Source organism: Pongo pygmaeus, chromosome 3 (assembly GCF_028885625.2).
Source record: "Pongo pygmaeus isolate AG05252 chromosome 3, NHGRI_mPonPyg2-v2.0_pri, whole genome shotgun sequence".
Lineage (NCBI taxonomy): Eukaryota > Metazoa > Chordata > Mammalia > Primates > Hominidae > Pongo > Pongo pygmaeus.
This window is the reverse complement of record NC_072376.2, coordinates 188,026,602-188,049,588: the sequence shown is the minus strand read 5'-3', so window position 1 is coordinate 188,049,588 and position 22,987 is coordinate 188,026,602. Positions and strand designations below refer to the sequence as shown.

General features: G+C 35.1%; 1 protein-coding gene across 2 annotated transcripts in view; it reads left to right on the top strand.

The window, feature by feature from the left end:
• GLRA3 (glycine receptor alpha 3) overlaps positions 1-22,987 on the top strand; it is a 182,270-nt gene that overhangs the window by 83,519 nt on the left and 75,764 nt on the right. For both annotated transcript variants that reach the window (XM_054485490.1, XM_054485489.2), the window contains exon 4: positions 14,285-14,508. In XM_054485490.1, coding sequence (XP_054341465.1) covers positions 14,285-14,508 — 224 coding nt within the window. The remainder of the gene's footprint in view (positions 1-14,284; positions 14,509-22,987) is intronic.

Genomic DNA, 22,987 nt, shown 5'->3' with positions numbered 1-22,987 from the left:
AAGTGTCATGGAGACCATTTTGCATTTTATCTCTTTGGGGGACACTGGGCCTCCTGTATATGGATGTCTAAATATCCTGCTAGACTTGGGAAGTATTCATCTATTATTTTATTAAATAGGCTTTCAAACCCTTTTAACTTTCTTCACCTTTAGGAATACCAATAATTTGTATGTTTGGTTGCTTTATGTTATCCCACATATCATAAAGATTTTGTTCATTCTTTTTTCTTTATTTTTGTCTGACTGGGTTATTTCAAAAGACCTGTCTTCAAGTTCTGTGGTTCTTTCTTCTGCTAGATTCAGTCTATTGTTGAAGCTTTTGAGTGTATTTTGCATTTTATTCAGGGAGTTCTTCAGTTACAGAATTTATATTTGGTTCTTTATTAAGATAGCTATCCCTTTTGTAAATTTCTCATTCATATCCTGAATTGTTTTTCTTATTTCTGTGTATTGTATTTTCAAAGTCTCTTTATCTCACCAAGCTTTTTTAATATCATAATTTTGAATTCCTTTTTCATTATTTTGTTAATTTCTTTGCAGTTGGGATCTGTTGCTAAGGAATTATTGTGTTCCCTTGAAGGTGTCATATTTCTTTGCTTTATCATGTTTCTGGTGTCCTTATGTTGATGTATATATATCTAGTGTAATAGTCATTTCTTACAATTCTTTGAATTCACAAGGAATGACTTTTTCCTGAATATGTATCAATGGTTTCAACTGGTGAGAAACTTTGGCTTTGATTCTGGGTGCATGCAGTCATGCAATCTTTGTATGATTTACTTGACTATAAACAGCATTGGTGGTATTTGTGATTTCCTCAGTGGTTTAGGGTGCAGGTACTAGTGGAGGGTATGGTTAAATTTTGCTGGGGACAGGGATGCCAGGTGGGCCAGTCTTTAGGTCCTGGTCCCAGTGGTGGTAGCAGGGTGCTCAATGTGCCTGTTCTTCGGCTCCCAGGGCAGCATACACCAGCACCTGTGTCAGTAGGACCAGGCAGGCCTCTTCTTGGTCCACCAAGTGGCTTGCTCTGATGCCAGTAATGGCAGTCACAGGCCACGTAGGTGAGTGGGTTCTCAGGTCCCTGAGCAGCCAGTGTGGTGTGGGCAATGGCAGTGGCAGTGGCGCTACAACCCTCTGGGTCCCAAGCACTGCACGCTGGTGTTGCCAGTGGCTGCAATGCTGGGTTGCCAATCATAGCCCCAGACACATAGCTCTCAGGCCTACCTACTTTTGATGGCAGCAGCACCACAGCACCATACAGAGTAGGGGAAGAACCCTCTCCTTCCCTTGTGAGCCCAAGCACAAAGGCCATGCTACTAGTGGGGACATAGTCACCACTCACAGCCACAGACCAGCAGCCCTCTGGCTTGCCTGCCCCAGCCTACAGTGGCAGCAGCAACAGCTGCAGCTGCAGTGGTATATGGATCAAGAGAGGGGGTCCTGTTCTGTACTCATAAACCCAGGCACAGAGCTGTCACTTCTAACATACATTGTGTTTTTTTTCCAACTTAAACACCTATTGTATGTAATATCTCAATTTTAAAAATTACAAACTGTTTCAAAAATGCACTAAATGTCTATAAGAATTGTTGAAATCCACCAAGATGCAAGGGTTATAAGAAAACCTAAAATATCATGCAAATAGTACCAAATAAGCTTCACTATAGCTTCACCATGAATCATCCTGGCAGGTACTTCTTTAATCAAGTGACCAAGCTAAACATCACCCATGAAACAGGTCAACATCATGTGCTATTGAAATGATGCAATGAGAAGGGCACAGTATCCTTTCTGCAGCATTTTTGTTAAAAGGGAATAATACCAATCTAATTATGAGAAAACATCAGACAACCCCAAACTGAGGGACATTCAACAAAATAACTGGCTGGTAGTCTCAAAAAGTGTTAAGGATATGAAAGACAGAAAAAAATGAAAAAGAGAAAAAAAGACTACGGGGCTGTCACAGATTAGAAGAGACTAAGTTAAAAGCTAAATGCAATGTGGGATCCTAGATTAGATCCTAAACCAGAAAAAAAGGGATGTTAGAGGATATTATATTTTTTAATTTTATAATCTTGAATTCTTTTTTCATAATCTCGTGAAATTCAAAATAGGTCTGCAGGTAAGTTAATAGTATTGTATCAATGTTAATTTTCAGGTTTCAAAAAATACTATGAATATGTAAAATATTAACATTAGCAGAAGCTGTATAAAAGGTTTACAGAAACTCTTATTTTCTACAACTTTTCTGTAAGACTAAATTTAAAAGAGAGGAAATAGCTTAATTCTGAATTTCCTTATGAAATAATTTTTATTCCACAACAGCTATGGATATTCCACAGCAGATACAGAGTTTTATATAATCAAATAGGTTGTCCTTTCTTGATCCTTTTAAATGGGGGGGGGGGGGGGTAAAGTAAAACAAAACAAGCCAACAGAATGGATCTTCAATAATTTTGCATCTCTCTTCTATGGTATCATCCTTCTCCACCAACTCTGCTCCTAGGGACATAGATTGAGTTTCACAAGGACCAGGGAATCTCAAGAAAAAGAATGATGTATTCACAGCAGTTATCTTCCAGTAATTTATATCCTTCTGGGAAAGGTGATGAAGCATCAGGGAACAGGCTTTAAAAGCTGTCATTTTTCTGCTGAGATCATAAGAGCTTTGTAACTTTCTCATGGCAAATATTGCAAGTCTGAATTTCCATCTATCTTCTTTTTACTCTCAAAACACTGAAGAAAAAGCAAACATCAGAAACAAAGGAGAGAGAGATTTTTCCTCCTTAAATTTGCCCATGAGTTTAGCAGTGTCTTGCCCTGTAAAAGCCCGGTGGCTATTTGATTCAGAATGCAATATATTTTTGCAATTTTCTTTCCTTTCTGGAGCTTCTCTTTCTTATTACTTATATTAGGACTAAATTGCTTGCTCTTGACAATTTTAGTACCAGAGTTATTGCAGAATATGTTATACAACTGTTTCATTCTGAACAATACTCAAAGCAAGCTTTAGTGTTCCTACGCTTCAAATTATGTTTCTTAAGACAGCTTATTAAAAACATCGAATAATACCTTTTCTTACCCTCAACTTAATTAGGTGAGTCCTTGGTCAATATCCATTCACACAGCTTCTACTGATATTAAATATTGAACTACAGATTCAATTTTAGCTTGTCAGTTTTCTAACAACAAATAACATTTCTTAAAATTTTAACTATTATTTTTAAAATTACTTTCTTTTAACAACAAAATTGTTGTGATACATTGTGTTTTGTCATACCTGACTTTTTTGTTGTTTTTTAATCATTACTCTCACAAAAACCATGCTAGGGAATTTCTAGCTAATGCCAATTATTCTGTGTGTCTGAGCAAAAGAAAAAACATTTTATATATTTGAATTCAAAGATGAGCAAAACTCAGGTGTGAACAAATAACCTCTTGCCTCACACAGTTTTAAATCTGTTCTTCCTAGGTTCTGCACCATAAGAAAATAGCATTCTAACCTTTTCAACAAATAGTGTTGGAATAATTTGTCAACTATGCGGAAGAAAAAAACTGCAATACGTACTCATACCTCATACAAAAATTAACTCATAGTTGACTACAAACCTAAATATGAAATTTGAAATTATAAAATCATTAGAAGAAAACAAAAACATAGAAAATCTTTGTGACCTTGTGTTAGGTAAAGAGCTCTTAGATATAACACCAAAATCAAAATTTAAAAAATATAAATAATGGATAAAGGGATCTTTATCATAATTAAACGCCTTTATTTCTGTGAAAAATGCTGTTAATAGAAGGAAAAAAAAGCTACATGCTGTGAAAAAACAAGTTTGCCAATCTCATGTCTGGCAAAGGATATGTATCCAGAATATTTATAAAGAACTCTAAAACCTTAATAGTAAAATAAAAACAATACTTTTAATGAGCAATTTAAATGTTTGTTACGCTTCACTAAAAAAGATATACGCATTGCAAATAGGCAGAAAATGCTACTTGACATCATTAACCATTAGCAAAATGCAAATTTAAACCACAAGTACAACTACACACATATTAGAAAAGGTGAAATTAATTTTTTAAACAAATCTGAATTTACTGATTACTGATAAGAGTGCAAAAAAACTGTAACTCTCATATATAATTGATGGAAGTGCAAATAGTACAGCCATTCTAGAAAACAGTTTAGCACTTTTTTTCTAAATGTAAACATGTACTTAATATGACCCAGTAATCTCACTCGTAGATATTTACTTACAAGAAACAAACACGTATGCTTACATAAAATCCCGTACACAAGTGTATACATCAGCATTATCCATAATCACAAAATACTGGAAAAACACCAGAAGTCCATCAATGGGTGCATAAGCCCTGTGGCACGCCCGTACAATTGAATGCAACTCAGCAATTCAGAGGAATAAACTGATACACACAATAACTTAAGTCAAGAAGGAGCCAGACTCAAAAAGTTAAATATTGTGTGATTCCATTTATACAACATTCTACAAAAGGCAAAACAATGAGGATGAAGAAGGCATCACTGGCTTTGAGGGAATAGGTGTAGGGATGGTTTCAAGACAAAAGGGCAACACGGGGAATATTTGTGGGTGAGAGCTCTATTCTGTAACCTGCCCGTGATGGTGGTTACACATCTCTACGCATGTGGTACAGCTCTGTATGTAAGCTCTATCTGAATTTTAAAACAAATTAAAGCAGGAACATTAACAGTAAAATGGCTTAAAACAACACCAATTTTATTAGGTCTCACATGTATGTGGATCAGGAATGTGGGCAGGGATTTGCTGGGTAACTATTCTTATCCTCTTGTCATTGATATAAACTCTCTGGTTTCAGCTGGAGGAGCAGCTTGCCTTAAGCATTCAAAACGGTTTCATTCATATGCCTAGTGCCTTGGTGACGAAGCCTGGAAATCTGGACCCAGCTGGGACTGTTGACCAGAGTTCTTACATGTGGCTCCTCCAGTGTAGTTTCTCAGGGGTTTCTAACTTCTGACATGGCAGCCAGCTGTGTCTCAGAGCGCTTCAAGAGACAGGGTAAAAGCTTTGAGGATTCTTACAACCCATAGGACATCTTTAATCTGACACAGTTGGCCTTCTAGTGACATTATTTACATTCTTCCAATATGCAAAACATAAACACCCCTTCCTAAATACCCCAGCTTTTTTGTCCCACTATAGCATTGTTTGGAAGTCTGGAATTGTGTCAACTAAATTAGATGCAAGTGCAAATGAGGTTCCCAAAAGGTGGATCTTATGATTCCTCTTGATCAAAAGACCTGTGAATTTAGGAACAGGTTTTCTATCCCACACAAAGTCAGCCTACAGAGGTGAGACAGAATAGGAAAACTGCAATAGGGATAACATGTTCCCATTCAATAGGGAAGGGGTGATGGGAAGTACATTATAGTCACTGGTTCATAGCAATTCTGAAGCCTGGGAAAGCATATCCTTCCAGTTACATGATTAAGGCCCAGTCCTGCTCTCAGAAAATGTGGATCTTGACTTTACCGTGTTGGCTCTTATTTCTGCCTTCTGAGTTATCTTTCCTTTTCTGTAAAAATGAGCCATGTTTGCTACAAAGTAGCCTTTTCATACCGCTTCCTGCTCATAGAAATGTGGGAACCTTGCAAGCTCTTTGCATTTTTTTAAAATTTTATTATTATTATACTTTAAGTTTTAGGGTACATGTGCACAACATGCAGGTTTGTTACATATGTATACATGTGCCATGTTGGTGTGCTGCACCCATTAACTCGGCTCTTTGCATTTTGAACTGTCCCTGCCCATTTCAAATGAAGCCAATGGTGCTTCTACTAGTCTAATTCTCTTAACATTTTTGTGGGCTTCCTATGATACTCTACCTTGGGCTGGGAATCAAGATTCTTTGAGATAATGCTCTTATGATTCTTAGAAACTTTTTAATCTAATTGAGAACATTTATGAGGCACATTCTTAATATTTCTGAAGTGTAGGCAAGCAGTCGTAGTCACATCCTTGAGAAGATCTTTACCCGGAGCCCACAAAAAAGTGAAGTGGAATTTTGCAGGAATTTACCAGAAAATATTATTAGCCAAATGCAACAGTTCATTAGTTGCATATTCTGTTTTCTACATTACTGAAATGAGTTGTCAAGCTTTCTGCCCCACAATGTAGGGGTGGATTTTCTTTTCTCTCCTCTAAGAATTTCCTTCCCATTTGTTTAGCCATCACAACAATCTCTTGCAAACTACTTCTTGCTACCTGCTCTCAGAGTCAAGGGAACATGTTTTAAGTTTTCTTCTTAGAGCAGCACCCAGTTCTAGTTTCCTAGTTCTATTCCAGTTGTTGCTGCATAGCAAACTATCCCAAAACTTTGTGGTTTATACGAAACAAACATTTTATTATATGCCATGATTTTGTAAGCCAGAGATCTGAGCAGGGCTTTACTGAGCCTTTTCTACATGGTTTGAACAGAAGTTGCTCAGTGGAATTCAGCTGGTATATGGGCATATTCCCTGAGAGAAAATAATCTGCCACCATAAAAAAAACCTTGCTTAAGAGATGGTGTCACTTGTAGTAAACAGTATATTATGTGTCATGCTGAGTTATTTTGATAGCAAAAGGCCTAAATGAAAAGCAGTGAGATCTCAGTTGTTGTTCTTGTCCTACAATACACCATTGATAAAGATGCTTAATTTAGTCCATGTGTTCTCATCACTTCAAATAATTTTTCTCTCATGAAAGTATTCTAGTATAAATAGCAAGCTAATTTTACAGAGAAAAGAAATATCAATCGATTCAGAACAGATCAAAACTATAATGTGGAAATGAAATAATCATACTTAAGTATTTCTAAAAATTTCAGCTGCAACATTATGCTAAACCTACACTAGGATTTACATTCAACAAAATATGAATTTCCTCAAGTTTACATGCTCAAATAGAAGGTAATACTCACAGGTTGCCAAATATTTGTATGCAACGCAAGAACACACCAAAATTTTGCGACTATCTTTTGCCTATGATACCCTACATTCAAATACTTTTTATATGTATGCATAAACCCAAATACCTGTAAATGTAGAAATATTAAAATGAGTGGTGTGCTCTACCCAAGTGGAAAATATCTAATGATTGATTACATTTTTCTTTTAATTCTGATTTTAATAGATTATATATGTCCTATTCAGTTGAGTGAATTGTGGACTTTAAAATTTTATTTGTTGCAGAAGAAGCAAACATTTCATCTGTTACGGTCAAGAGCTGTCCTAAATGAGGCAGCAATATTCAATGATAGTTTCTAAAAGAAGTTAATTCCTCTCCAGCTTTACAGTACACTTAGCCTCCACAGAGCTAAGTGTTTATTGCTCACAGAGCTAGTTGTTTATTTATTTGGCCAATCTCCAAATCAATAAACAACTAGTTAAGAATTACCTTGATTGCTCAGAAAGAAAGCAAATGCAATTTAATTTTTTTCTTTGACATATAATATTTCATTAACTAAAATTCTTCCAAAGTGGAACATTTTTCCTTTAATTTTTAACCTCTCACATTTCATAGTTAGTTATATGCCATAAAAAGCCCTCATGAATTAAAAAAATTTCCAAAAAAAAATAAGTAGTTTAAATTTCTGAAAATTTAAATATCACTTAAAATATAAAACTGTGATAACAAGCGTGAGCGTTAGCTGGGCACAGTGGCTCATGCCTGTAATCCCAGCACTTTGGGAGGTCGAGGCGTGTGGATCTGATGAGGTCAGGAGTTCGAGACCAGCCTGGCCAACATGGAGAAACCCCATCTCTACTAAAAATACAAAAATTCGCCAGACGTGGTGGTGGGCGACTATCATCCTGGCTACTTAGAGCTGAGAGGAGGCGGAGGTCACAATGAGCTAAGATTGTGCCACTGCACTCCAGCCTGGGTGACAGAGAGAGACTCTGTCTCAAAAAAAAAAAAAAAAGCCTTAGCATTCAGAAAAATTTGAAAATAATTATTGGAATAATTATATTTACATGTTCAGTTTTCTTACTGAGGATAAATGTCAAATACAACAAAGTTTTTTGCCAATAGTATCTATTCCTTTGTTCTTATTTACTAAAGCATATCTTTTATCAAATGCCAAGCTACTACATGTTAATACTTTATTAAAACTGTGAAGGGAAGTGTGAACTTTTAAATAGATGAAATTTTTAAATATGTGTGTGTATAACTAAAAATCTAGATACCTTTAAACTGGAAACACTTGAGGTAAACAAACTTGGTTCACATTATTTGTTTATTTTGGTAAAATTTGATCCAGCACATTTTATGTTCTAATCAATCCCTCTTAATTGCATGGTTCCAGAATTGGTACACAATTAGATTGCTTTTTTTTTTAATTTTGGAATTTTAAAATCTTCTTTTTTCTAAGAGAATAATTATACATATGGATAATGGAGAAGTCAGAGGGAGATTCAAGATAACCTTTTAAGCCTCTAAATAGTTCTTATAAAATGACTTTCTTCCCTGTTGCTTTAGTAACTGAGAATTGAAAGGCACTTTCCCAATGGGCCATTACTGCAGAATCAGTGGCCCCAGACGACCACCCTCCCAGTGGCGGGGTTCATAGAGCAGATGGTATAGGCAACATGGGGGATATTACAGAGATGATGTTAGAAGCAATTATGGCACTATTGGGTGTCGGTATTCTGTGCTTCCTGACGCATGGGAACCTATATTGTACTGTACTTCAGAACTATAAAAGTTTATACAGCTAAACCAGTGAGACATTGGTAGGGAGTTTGAACTTCATTCTTGTTTATTTGACAAAGGTGAGTTATTTTCTGATCATTTTGAAATTTGCCAAGATCACTGATTAGGATTTTTTAAAACAGAAAGAATTCTGGATTTTTTTTCCATTTGGCTATGAATCCAGTGATATTTGCCTTAAGTGTTCTACTCTCTCCAATTACTGGCCAAAAAAAAAAAAAAGTCTATTGTTTTAGAGATGTCTTCAAAAACTGGTAATAATATTGTATGCAAATCAGTTCAAAAACATATGATAGTTTCCTATTGCTACTGTAACACATTGCCACAAATTGAGTGGTGTTTCTATTCTTTTATGAGATGGTCAGTCTGGTGTGGCCACAGAAGAAACAGGGAGACTCAGGAAAAAACACAGTTGATTATACTCACAGGTCCTAGAGACAAGAGGCACAACATCCCATGCAGGGCCACGTGGGAAAGACATGGTGGTCAGGAAGCAGAAGGTAGGAGCATGAAAGTTTAAGCCACAGCCTTTATTGGGGTTTCTTCTGCAAAGGCAGGCAGGGCAAGGTGAACCGTTTATTTAGGGTTGCCTAGTTTGAATAATTTTGCCAGACTTTGGGCTATAGAGATGGTTTCTAGTTGCCTGGTACCTAGCCCTGAGATGACTAAGGCACAGGAACACTGTCTTCCGGGTGCACTGGCTGATAGAGGAAGGAAGGTTCTGAGGTTATTAGTTTGTTTACTCAAGACATGCTCCAGGCTGGGCCCTTTGCTGTCTCTGAAATTTGACTGGCACTGGGAGACGTAGTCTCTCCACAGCCAGAAGGGTTTTTTAAGATGTCAAAAAAACACAACATACAGAAAACTTTAAAAATATTTATACTGCAAGAGGCTTAAACAACACAAATGTATTACCTTACACTTCTCGAGGTCAGAGGTCCAGTGTGTTTTGCCAGACTAAATTCAAGGTGTCTACAGGGCTGTGTTCCTTCTGGAGGCTCTAGGAGAAAATCCATTCCTTTGCTTTTACAGCTTCTAGAGGCAGCCCGCATTCTTTGGCTCTTTCTTGGTCCTTTTCTTCCACCAGAGACCCAGTCAGTTTCATATCACCTCATTTTGGCACTGACTCTCTCCCTCCTCTTTCAGCTATAAGGATTCTTATGATAATAAGATTTCTTTTGGTATATCATTACATACATAATATATATGTGATGAAGTATAATTTAATAACATAAACACTATTGAATCCTTTACCTAGACTTAGAGCTAAAACATTACCAATATTAAAGATACCTGTATAATTCACTATCTCATTCCCCAGCATTTCCCTAGGTAATCACTATCATAAAGTTGGTAGTTATAATTCTATATTGATGAATATGTATGTATATACACACACATACACATACATACACACATACATACACATAAAGATGTATATATATATATATATATGGAGAGAGAGAGAGAGAGAAATTACTTGGTTTTGAATTTTACAAAAATGGTGCCATACATTATATCCCCAGCATTTGTTTTTTTTCTTTTTACTGTTTTACATTTATAAGATTCATCCTCATCATTGGAAATAGTGGTAATTTATTTTCACTACTAGATATTTGATTTTATTGACATGGCACAGTTTGTTATGCATTTTTCTGCCAATGGATGTTTGAGTTGGTTCCAGGTTTTGGTTTGGTTTGGCTTGGTTTTTCATTAGAGCTAACAGTGTTGCTATAAATACTTTTGTATATGTCTTCTGTTGCACAAGCATAAGGATTTCTTTAAGTTTTGTGTTTTGAACTAAAATGTTTGTATCCTGAGTATGCATATATCAAATTTATGTTACAATGTTAATTTTTCCATTTTTTTAATTTTATTTTTGAGTCGGAGTCTCGCTCTGTCGCCAGGCTGGAGTGCAGTGGCATGATCTCGGCTCACTGCAACCTCCGCCTCCTGGATTCAAGTGACTCTCCTGCTTCAGCCTCCCAAGTAGCTGGGACTACAGGCGCACGCCACCACGCCCAGCTAATTTTTGTGTTTTTAGTAGAGATGGGGTTTCACCATGTTGGCCAGGATGGTCTCTATCTCTTGACCTCGTGATCTGCCCACCTTGGCCTCCTGAAGTGCTGGGATTAAAGGCGTGCGCCACTGCAGCTGGCCAATTTTTTCCATCTTTTTATACTTTTTGCAGCAATGTATAAAGGATTATTTTGCCCTGTATTGTTGACAAATTCTGATATCATCAAAAGTCTTATTTTTAACAGCCCAGTAAATATAAAATGGTATCTCATTAGTATCTTAATTTGCACTTCTTAGTTTACTAATGTGGTTGAACATTTTTTCAGATACTTATTGGGTATTTGCAATACCTGCCTAGTAAAATGTTGTGATTTTGGCCATTTTGCTACTCAGTTGTTTCTCTTTTTCTCAATTATTGGTATGAAACATTTTAAAGCAGGTTAATAATCAACTGTCAGTTGTATATGTGGCAAATACCTTGTTGCAGCATAATTTATGTTTTCATTATCCTTAAGTGACCTTTGGATGAACAGAATTTCTTAATTCTGACATCGTAGAATTTATTAACCTTTATTTTATGATCAATATTATTGTGCTTTTTCAATAATTCGCCGTACCTCGAGGCCACATACTCTGCTAAATTTTATTTTAAAAAATTTTACCCATCATATTTGAACTTTTAATTCACTCCAAGTTGCCTTCTTGAGTAGCATCATGTTGAGATGTAATTTAACCTTTTGCCATATACAAAATGTGTTGTACAAGGCCCTTTTCTTCTTCACTGCAGGGAATTTTATTACAGGCAAGTTATTTCAAGTCTAGTTATTAGGACTTCTCTTAGGGTGGTACTATTTTGACTGTCAGTTTACTTACCCCTTTCTTTACACATTTTCACAAATGGCCAAAATTCAAAAATAATTAATGTAATTGGTTGCTGGGTATAACGGGATACTGTGGCTGTGAAGAATCAGCCTTAAAAAACCATTTTTGAAATGCTGAATTTGGTTATTTAATAGCTTTCCATCTCAATGTTCATTTGCAGGCAAAGCAAAACCAAAACTGTAAGGAGTAGTAAAATCTTAGTTTCTAAGGTTTTCGGGACATTGTTATTTTTGTTTTGCTTTGAACCCTGGCCCTGAACCAAAGCATAGAAAGATTTAATCAAGCTAATTAACATATTCATCATCTCACTAACTTAATATAGTTTAGGAGTGAGAATGTCAAAAATTTATTCTTTTAGCGATTTTGAAATATACAATACATTATTATTAACTGTACTTACCATGCAGTACAATAGATCACAAAATCATATTTTCCATGCTGTCATGAATGACAGGATTATTGTCATCCAGGGGCCTCATGTGGTTCTTCCTTCCCTAAACTAAATGTATTAAGAGACAGATATTTCAGAAAGAGCATTACAATGGGTATATGATAACATTTGACCTTGGTGACAGGTGACTGTTGCTTTTTCCTTGTATTACTTAGAAACTGAAAGATACTCAACATCTTTTCTAGTGCACACTTGGAGCAAAAATTGTTCCCGGAAGAAATGAAAATGTATCTGTAAAGTTTATCACTAGTACTAATAACACAAGGATAAAGAGATTCTACCAAATTTTATTACATATACTGCAACTTAAAGAGTACTTTTATTTTAGCCTAAGTGTGGTGAACAGCTGCAGAGAGTTCTAAATCAAGAAATGTTACAGCAAAAAATGCTTCAAACAACTTGATTATGTATCTTATAAATCAGTACAAATGTACATTCTTTACTAGTCAGTTATCTTTCTTGGCAGGTATGATTATAACTTGACCTTGTTCAGTCTTCTCCTGGCTATAAAGCAGAGAGAGACTGATTTGGTCAGTCACTGATTCCTTTAGTGGTATTGAGGGCACACACTGTAGAACGGTGAAGGAAACAAGAACTGGCCACCAACCATGGAGCTGTGCTTCCTGGTGCCCTGGACTACAGGCTAAGAGAAGATGACCTGTTCTAGGCTGGTAGAAGCTTGTTCACATATCCCCATTTACAGGTTCTGTAGATCCTTGTGGCGAGTGAGATTTCCACAATATCGTGAGCTTTCTGGCAAAAAGCTGAAGTGAACTCCGCTCCATTGTCACTTTGGAAGATACATGGGGCAGCTAGCAAGCAGAAAAAATATTTTCTGGTATGTAACCTTAGTTGCAGTTAGAAGATAGTCTCAGGGCACAAATATTGATCAAGAGGATGTACAGATTTGTAGCATTCAGTACAAACTCTGACTTTGACCTACCAATAACATAAGCAATCTACCTGCTCTGATATTATTAGAGCATCCGTTGTGATTGGCTGGTTACTATATTCTGATGTCTCATAATTTAGTATTCAAGAAATAGAAAAATAGATGAAAAATTGTTTTCAGTTCTTGTGAGTATCTTCAGCCTTGGCTATTTTGCATGCAAATGAAGTGGTCTTATAATGTTTGCTTTAATCACGCTTACAATGAGGTCTATATTTAATTTATTGGCTCATTTCAAAAATCTAGAAAAAAATTATTTATAAAGATATATGTGGTACTTATTTTCATATACTGTGTATATACAAACACTACACATGTACTCAGCTGTCAGCATTTGTCATTCTACACGTTAGTCCAAAATTGTGAGCAAGAATTTAGTTGAAATCATTGACTCCTTTTAAAATTAACTATGAAAGATCTAATTGGGAAATCTCTTTAGGCAAATCTTTTTCAGGTATTATGGACAATAATCATCCTTTATTATTCTTTCATTATTATAAAATCAGCTTTTATTTTTCTCAAATTACTTATTTCATAGAACCCATGCTATATTAAACATGAGAAAATAGGCTTTCATTGTGAAAAAGTGTATATGGTCATTTTTATAACACAGAGAGCTTTTAAGAAAAGTTCACTAAATATATTCTGGATGTTATTGGGTATCTACTAAAATAAATTATTCTAAAAATAAATGCAAAGATGAAAATATCTTTCTCTAAGTGTCTAACAGCATTCCAGCATTTTATTCTGACAAAGCAGGAAAGTAAAATTTGAATGGAACAGCAAGTTTTAAACATTATAAATTGTGGTCTTTTCTTTGGAGGCATATAGGTCACTGAAGACATGGCCAAAACCTCAGAACTAGGATGACTCTTTTAGGTGGTAATCAGTGAGGATCCTGGGGAATGGGTGTACCCGAGGATGGCATTGGTTCCTGTTATAATTCAGAAAAACCCAAAGAACAGTATATAAGATCCAAAACTCTTTTTTGTAAGACTTTATTTTTTAGAGGAGTTTTAGGTTTACAGCAAAATTGAGAAGGTACAGAGATTTCCATCCTCCCTCTGTCCCAACACTTGCATAGCCTCCTGCATTAACTATACACCCCGTCCCCAAGAGGGGGACATTTTCTACATTTGATGAGCCTGCCTTGGCGCCACACTGACACCATGGATTCTAAATTTTTTAAAGCAGGGTTTTTTTTTTCTTTCTTTCGTTCTTTTATCATAGGATTACAGAGTGAATATCTTTCTTCGTCAGAAATGGAATGATCCCCGCCTCGCGTACAGTGAATATCCTGACGACTCTTTAGACCTCGACCCCTCCATGTTGGACTCCATTTGGAAACCTGATTTGTTCTTTGCCAATGAAAAGGGTGCCAACTTTCATGAAGTCACTACAGACAACAAATTGCTAAGAATTTTCAAAAATGGAAATGTTCTTTATTCAATAAGGTGAGTCACGGACTTAAATTGCCAATTTCAGTGAAATAGAATATCATGGTGTATTGTCGGTTTGTTTGTTTGGTGAGAGTTTTGACATTTTTGAACAAGTGCTATCATTGTTGCACTTCAGTTCCTCTAATAGACTGTTTCCCAGATATGTCTGATCAATAATAACAGACCCAAGTTCCAGATTCAGGAACTATATAAGTAATTCTTGGAAATCCACTTTTTAAACAAATGGCCCTAGTGATTCTTAATATCAGCCAGGTTGTCAGGAATCTTAAAGGCAAAGTGAAAGGCAGCTGAATCATACAGTGTGATAATACTTTTATGTATATGTGTCTTCTTTAAATATTTATAGGCAAAGAAATGTTTAGGTTTCTCATCTGAGATACATTTTACATAGATTATTTTTTGGGTATATGTGTTGTTTTTTAAAATATGCTTGAGCTTCTCTGGTCATTCTTTTGCAGTTTTGCCCTAACTGTTCAAGTTTCATCCTTTTTAACATGCTGCAAAGTGATGATTTGTTGATAAACTTCGAACAAGGCAGGGAAGAAAAAAAATCACTGTATTATGTGAAAATGGATGACAAAACCTTAATCACAATCCCTGGAAAAGATCTTATTTACATTTATGTTCCGCATTGTTGCCTTATCAGAAGAGTGTATAGCATTAAAAAAAATACCAATATTGAATAATAATTAATACCAAACAATAAACACTAATAAAAAATTTTTGAGAGTTGATCTCTAGGATTCACTTAACTTTGGCAGTTCATTAAATATGAAACAAATGTAGAGTCAGTAAATAGCTACTTACAGGATATACTTGATGATCTTTGTCACATCTGAAAAAATCTTCTAAAATGAAGTGATTATTTAAAAATCTTCCATAATTGTTTTTCTAATTTAGTTTAATTGTGAAGAACAGGACATAAAAACAGAATTCATGTCATGTTTCTTAGAAGAGGGAGAATATGTTATACTTCTAGCAAGAGCCAAATATTTAAATACTTTTTTCACCAGTATCATGTTTTAAAATGTATCAAGGTAGGCTTAATATTGAGGTCTTAGGCTTAAAATTAATTCATTCTGTTTTATCTCTCTCTTATCTTCTCTTTTGTAAACTTTCCTTCTCATCAGGAATGGGGGTATTTGATTTAGAGTTCATACGCCCAATATCAGGGATAAAATAGTAGGACTCTAAAATGTAATGTTAACAGCTTAGTGATTTTGAAAATTTTTTTTCTGCAAAGTGGTTTTATAAATAATGCTTTATCCCATGTCTGCTCTTCATCTCTGCATCCCAATATATTATGTCTGCTTTTCACATTTACCTATTTCATGTGAACAGATTTCTTTTCCATACATTTATTGATTTCTAAAAGTGACAGGGTGACATCACTCTGTTGTGAATTGACCCTTTCATCAGAATTCTGAGAAACAACTAATATGTACTAATATAATCTTGAGTGATTAACTGCTACATATGACACAAAGGAAGATTTCAGATTCCACCACTAATAAGCCCTATATTCCCATATGGACGAGTAAATTAATGGTGAATTCCAGGTCTATGCAAGAAAATTTTGCACCTTTTAAAAAAAATTACCAAAAATCCACCGCCCCCAACCCCACCCCACCACTAAATATCAAAAGATAGTAAGAATCTCACTTCTGGGAAGATGAAACAGACATACTTTTTCTATTCTACCTGCTAAGTACAACTAAAAAACCTGGACACAGTACGTATAACAAACTTAAGGAGATGCCCAGTGGTGGATATAAGCACAGGCTGGCTACGTACCTTGGAACCTGAGGAACAACGTGGAGGTGAATTCCCAGAATTTTCCTTTTGCTTCGTACATCCTAGACTTGAAGATGAAGAAACTGGCAACATGGCAACATCAGCGGGTACAGACAAAAATCAAAGTCCCAACAAAAGCCTAATTTCTCTAGCAAATCTAACATTCTCTAGAGGTTAGGAAAGGGGAAGCCTAGCAAGACAGAAAAGCTTTAGACAACTGCTGTACTCCAGCCCAACACCACAGGAAGAAATGCAACTCCACTTAAGACAGCAAAGCCCAAATGGAGAGCCCAGACTTCCAGTCTTACGAGGTGGTATTGAGGTACCATCACACCTAACTCAAGATGGTGTCAGGAAAGGAGAAATAATGAACTGGATTTTCATGCGCCACCATCCTATAGTGAGCTTCATACCTCACAGTGCCAGGAAGACCACATAGAAAGCCAGGAATTCCACCCTTTCCCTGCAGAAACAAGGCATACCCTCCCTCTCTGCTGAGGTGGTTTTAGAGAAGACTTAGTGGACAGTCAATATTTTCAACATCACCTAGCAGTTATGAGGCCACTCCCACCATAGTGTCAGTGGACATCGTGCTTACACCCGGGACATCCAGCAATAATGCAGAGCCTCTCCCCTCACAGGCTTGTATGGAGAGTGGTTAGGAAACAGACACAAGATAACACCTTCCCTTGCCTAAGCAGAGCAATGTCAGAGAGAACCAAAAAAGTTTAAATAAGAGCCAGAGTCTAATAAAATAGCATTTATATGTCTAGGCTTCAACCAAGAAACATTCATCATACAAAGAACCAGAAATCATACAAAGAACCATAAATGTTCAATAATTCTGGAAAAAGACAGTCAACTGATGGCAACATCCAAATGACAAAGATGAGGCCAGGAGTGGTGGCTCACACCCTGTAATCTCAGCATTTTGGGAGGCTGAGGCAGGCAGATCGCTTGAGCCCAGGAGTTTGAGACCAGCCCAGGCAACATGATAAAATCCTGTCTCTACAAAAAAATACAAAAAGTAGCTGGGCAAGGTGGTGTTCACCTGTGTTCCCAGTGACCAGGAAGACTAAGGTGGGAGGATCTCTTGAGCCTAAGAGGCAGCAGTTGCAGTGAGCCAAGATCGCACCACTGCACTCCAGCCTGGGTAACAAAGCAAGTCCCTATCTCAAAAGAAAAGACAAAAATGTTAGATATCTGGCAAAGACTTTAAAGTAGCCATGATAAATTTGCTTCAGTGAGCAATTACAAATATGCTTGAAACAAATGAGAAAAAATAGCCTCAGCAAAGAAATAGAAGCTACAAAGTGAAACCAAATCAAAATTTTAGACCTAAAAATACAATAATTGAAATGAAAACTCAGTGTATAGGTGGACCAAAAAAAATGGAGAAGATAGAAAAGAGAATCAGTGAACCATAAAACAGAACAACCAAAATTACTCAATCTGAGCAACAGAGATGAATAGACTGGCCATGGGGCCTGAGAAACAGCCTCAGGGATCTGTGAGATTACAACAAATGATCTAACATTGATGTCATCAGAGTGTCAGACAGAGAGGGGAAAGGGTATGAAGCTAAAAAAAACTACAGAAAGCAATGGCTGAAATGTTAATAAATTTTGCAAATGGCGTGAGCCTACAGATTCAAGAAGTTGAGTTCCCAAACATGATAGATCCAAAGATGTCCATATGAAAACACATAATGCATAAACTTCTGAAAACTAAATACCAATCCTGAAAGCATCCAGAAAATAATGATGTCTTATGCAGGAAAAACAATTAGAATGAGAGTAGATTTTTCTAGACATCACTGAAGCCAGAAAGAAGCTACAAATATTTTGTTAGGTGTTGAAAGGAAGCAACTCTCATCTGAGAATCTTGTACCCAGGGAATATATCCTTCGGGAATAAAGGGGAAATGAAAACATTCTTGGATAAAGGAAAATAGAGAATTAATCACAAGTAAATCTGCCTGGAAAGTATGGTCAAAGAAGCTTTCTAAAAAAAAAGAAAATGATAAAAGAAGAAGCACACGAATATCAAGAAGGAAAAAAGGACACAGGAAGCAAAAATATGAGTGAATACAATAGACTTTCCTTCTCATTTTGAGTTTCCTAAATTATATTTGACAGTTCAAGCAAAAATTATAAGACAGATGTAAGGGGAAAATGAAAGAAACAAATGAGAAAACTTTTTTTATAAATGCATTGACAGAAGTTAACAAGACCGGTAAGATCTCAAGCTGTCTAATATCCCTTCTGTGGTCACATGACTTGATGTTAACTGGGAAGATGATTTGTCAAGATATATAAAAATATGAAACTCATTTATCCTTCAATTCAGCACTTCTATTTCTAGGAATCTAAATTACATACGTATGTGTACATAAAATATCTTTTACAAAGAGACCCACTGAAACACTGAAACAGCAACAAAAAAGGGCCTATATATGTTCACTAATAAGAACATGACTGAACACAATAATAACCCCATATTATGAAATAACTTGCATGAGATAGAGCTGAGTGTAAGCCTACATGATATATTTCAGTTCAAGAAAAATGTTTTGTATATTTTTATTTAAGGCATATATATATATATACACACACACACAAATATATATATGCATAGCTATGTATGTAAAAATATACATATATATAAGTCTATAGAAGAAGTTTAGACGAACCCCAAACAATTTAGAAATGAATAGGAATAGTGGAATTTGGGCAGGAATAAAGGGGAACTGTACATTTTGCTATATGTAATTTTATATTGTTTGAATTTTTCATAACAAGTTATGTATCACTTATGAATTAAATACATATATTTTAAGTTATAAAGTCTCTTAACATGAGGTCATGATTCTTCACTCTTCTGTGCTGTGGGTTCAAGAATATTATCAGGGGACTCATGACAGGGTATAAATAAAATAAATTTCATTCCTTCCTGCTAAGTTAAAAATTATTTTTGTAAAAGGTGTCATTTTATTTTTAATTATATTTTGAAGTACTGATTCACTTCAGAAAGATTTGGGGTTGCATAGGTTGCAAAAATATATCACCAGATAGCATGAAATAGTCATTTTGCAAAGATAGAATATCTAGATTGTTTATTGTAGTTGTGTGTGTTTGTATGTAACATTTCTTACACGATTATCAACATTTATTTGTTTATTTTAAGTCTTATTGGAGTTGGGCAATGTCAACATAAAGAACACACTACTGAGCTTTTAGTATTTCCCTGATCATTGAACAAAATAGAATATAAAAGCTAGACTACTTTTGTTTGAGGAGCTTCTTGCTAACAATATGTCATCAAAGACAAAAGCGCTTAATTCCATCCATCCTAAAAATTTGTCAAATAGGATAGATCTTGTTATTAAGAAGATTTCAAGATGATAGTTGTATTAAAACCCTTAACTGTGCCCATTCAAAAGCATTATATTAAAGAATACTAAATTTATTATATTGAAAAGTTAAATAATTTAAATACAATTGATGAAAACTTGCTACTATGTCCCCTGGAAATGCTCAAGTATTTTCTGTCTTAAAGTATTGGAATAAAACTGGAATTATGTCTCTTGTAAATGACATCATCCATTATGAATTGCTCACATTTCTTCTAATATTTTGAAGAAAGGTATGAAATAATTTAGAAATGCATCTTCTGTCTTTCAGTATGAGTTCAAATGAAACAGATGGTCTCTGGGCTCCTAGTTTTTGTTTGCTGTATCCTGGCTTGCACAATCAAAAAATTCATTTTTTCTGAGTTGTTTTTGAAAATCTCACAGGACTTTGAAATCTTCAAATGCTTCTTATATTCAGTTTCTTTGTTAACAAAAATTGTGCTAGAAAAAGAAAAAATCTTGTTGAATTTACAAATGGAGCATCTGTTATGTTTCATGAGAGATCTGGCTTTCCTGCTCTTTTAAAGAAAGAAGAAGCAGGTCCTTGCAAAGACGACTAATTGAACTTACATATTTATCTGTATTTCCTCTGAAACCCCATTAAAAAAAGGAAATAAACGGAATAAAGAATAAAAATGTCGTTAACACACAGGAGGATGAAAGTAATGGGGAAAAAACAGCAAGAGATGAGTGATAACATATTTAGGAAACTTGAAAATGAATGCACTTGTGAAAACTGACTTAGAGATAGTGGAAATCTACGTCAATGTAGGGGAATTCAAAAGGAAGAGAATAATTAATATTTTCAAATTTTTAGAAATGTAAGGCACCTGGGACTTCAGAAAGTAGAGGCCAGAAGAGATCTAAAAGGAGTATAATTTATTTAAGCTTTGTAGGAAAAGTGGACCCTCTATTCCTGATTTCCTTCCCAAGCACTCAGGTTAGGGACTGCCCTTTTTACCTTTTGAACTAAGCAGGAAGCAAGAGGACAGAAAATGCTGGAGAGGCTCTTTCAAGAGCTTTAGGCATAGGGGTTTCCGGCACAACTGGTACCTGTCATGAGGCATCATACCAAGAAAATAAGAATGACAGGACCCCTTGCTGGCCCTAAAATGCTGAAAGGCAGACTTAAACTTCTTCCACTGAGCAGTAGACAAGAATACACAGATGATAGATATAGAGATAGAGATAAATATAGATATAGATATACAGATAGATTATACCTATAGATACAGGTATAGGTAATATGGCTCTCCAGAGGTTCTCCAAATGCCAGAATCTGTAGATCTTTTCTCTTAGGCAAATTAGTTTCCCTATTTTTATATATATATACATATATATGTATACATATACGTATATACACACATGTATATGTATACATATACATATATACACACATGTATATGTATATGTATACATATATACACACGTATATATGTGTGTATATATGTATATATGTGTATATATACATGTATATGTATATATGTGTATATATACATGTATATGTATATATGTGTATATATACATGTATATGTATATATGTGTATATATACATGTATATGTATATATGTGTATATATGTATATATGTATATATGTGTATATATGTATATATGTATATATGTGTATATATGTGTATATATACATGCATATGTATACATGTGTATATATACATGCATATGTATATATGTGTATATATACATGCATATGTATATATGTGTATATATACATGCATATGTATATATGTGTATATATACATGCATATGTGTATATATACATGTACATGTGTATATGTGTATATATGCATGTATATGTGTATATGTGTATATATGCATGTATATGTGTATATGTGTATATATGCATGTATATGTGTATATGTGTATATATGTATATATACACGTATATATGTATAAATACATATATGAACATATGTGTATATATGTATATATACACATGTATATACACACATATGTATATATGTATATATACACATGTATATACACACATATGTATATATGTGTATATGTGTATATACACACATATGTGTATATGTGTATATGTATATGTATACATGTATATGTATATACACATAGACACATACACAACACATATATACACACACACGTATTTTTCATATACATCTATATGTATATATATACACACACACACATATATACACACATATTTTTTTCTCTTAGTTATATGGCATTTATATCTGTCTTAGATATATAGATATATATGTATCTGGAAAACTAACTTGCCTAAGAGAAAAGATCTACACATTCTGGCATTTGGAGAACCTCTGAGCAGCCATATTACTATCCTATGGTCAAGCCCATTGGTCAGTGAGCCATCTGCTACTAACTGAGCTCCAGATAGTTTTTAGTGCCTCATTCTTAAGTATATTTAAAATTTTATGAAATTTATAACATAATTATTACTTATATTTTTATGTGTTTATATATGTGTGTGTATATATGTGCTATATATAACAATAAGTTACACAAGAGCTGTAACAAACTACCAAGCTTAATCAGGAACAAGAATTACATATTTATAACATGTAAACACTGAATATTAATTTAACCACAAATGTTTATATAATTCATGAATGTCACTTAAAAGTTCACACAGTTCTCACTTCGGGAAGCTGAGGCGGGAAGATCACGAGGTCAGGAGATGGAGATCTTCCTGGACAACATGGTGAAACCCCGTCTCTACTAAAAATACAAAAATTAGCTAGGTGTGGTGGCGCATGCCTGTAATCCCAGCTACTCGGGAGGCTGAGGCAGGGGAATCGCTTGAACGAGGGAGGTGGAGGTTGCAGTGTGCCAAGGTCACACCACTGCACTCCAGCCCTGATGACAGAGCAAGACTCCATCTCAAAAAAAAAAAAAAAAAAGTTCACACAGTTCTATAAAACGTATAAAAAACAGTTGTACTTTTGCCCAGCCCATCCTTACCCCCAGTTCTGGCTTGTCAGAGAGACAGCCTTTGTTTAGCTATTTGTCTACCACTCACATTCATATACTTAAGTTGCTGTAATATCATGCTTGATTTTTAAAATATTTGAAATTGTCTATTAATTCTTATAAAGGAAAAACAAGAGTTTGTTTCCCTGATATGATACTCCATGTACATTTAACTCTCTACCACTGACTTTGGGAATCCACTGTAAGCTGTAAGCAAGCCTTCTCTTTGAAAGATGTCCTCATCTCTCAAAATTATCAGCTGCATAAACAACCCTGGAAAATGGCTCAGATAAAAGAA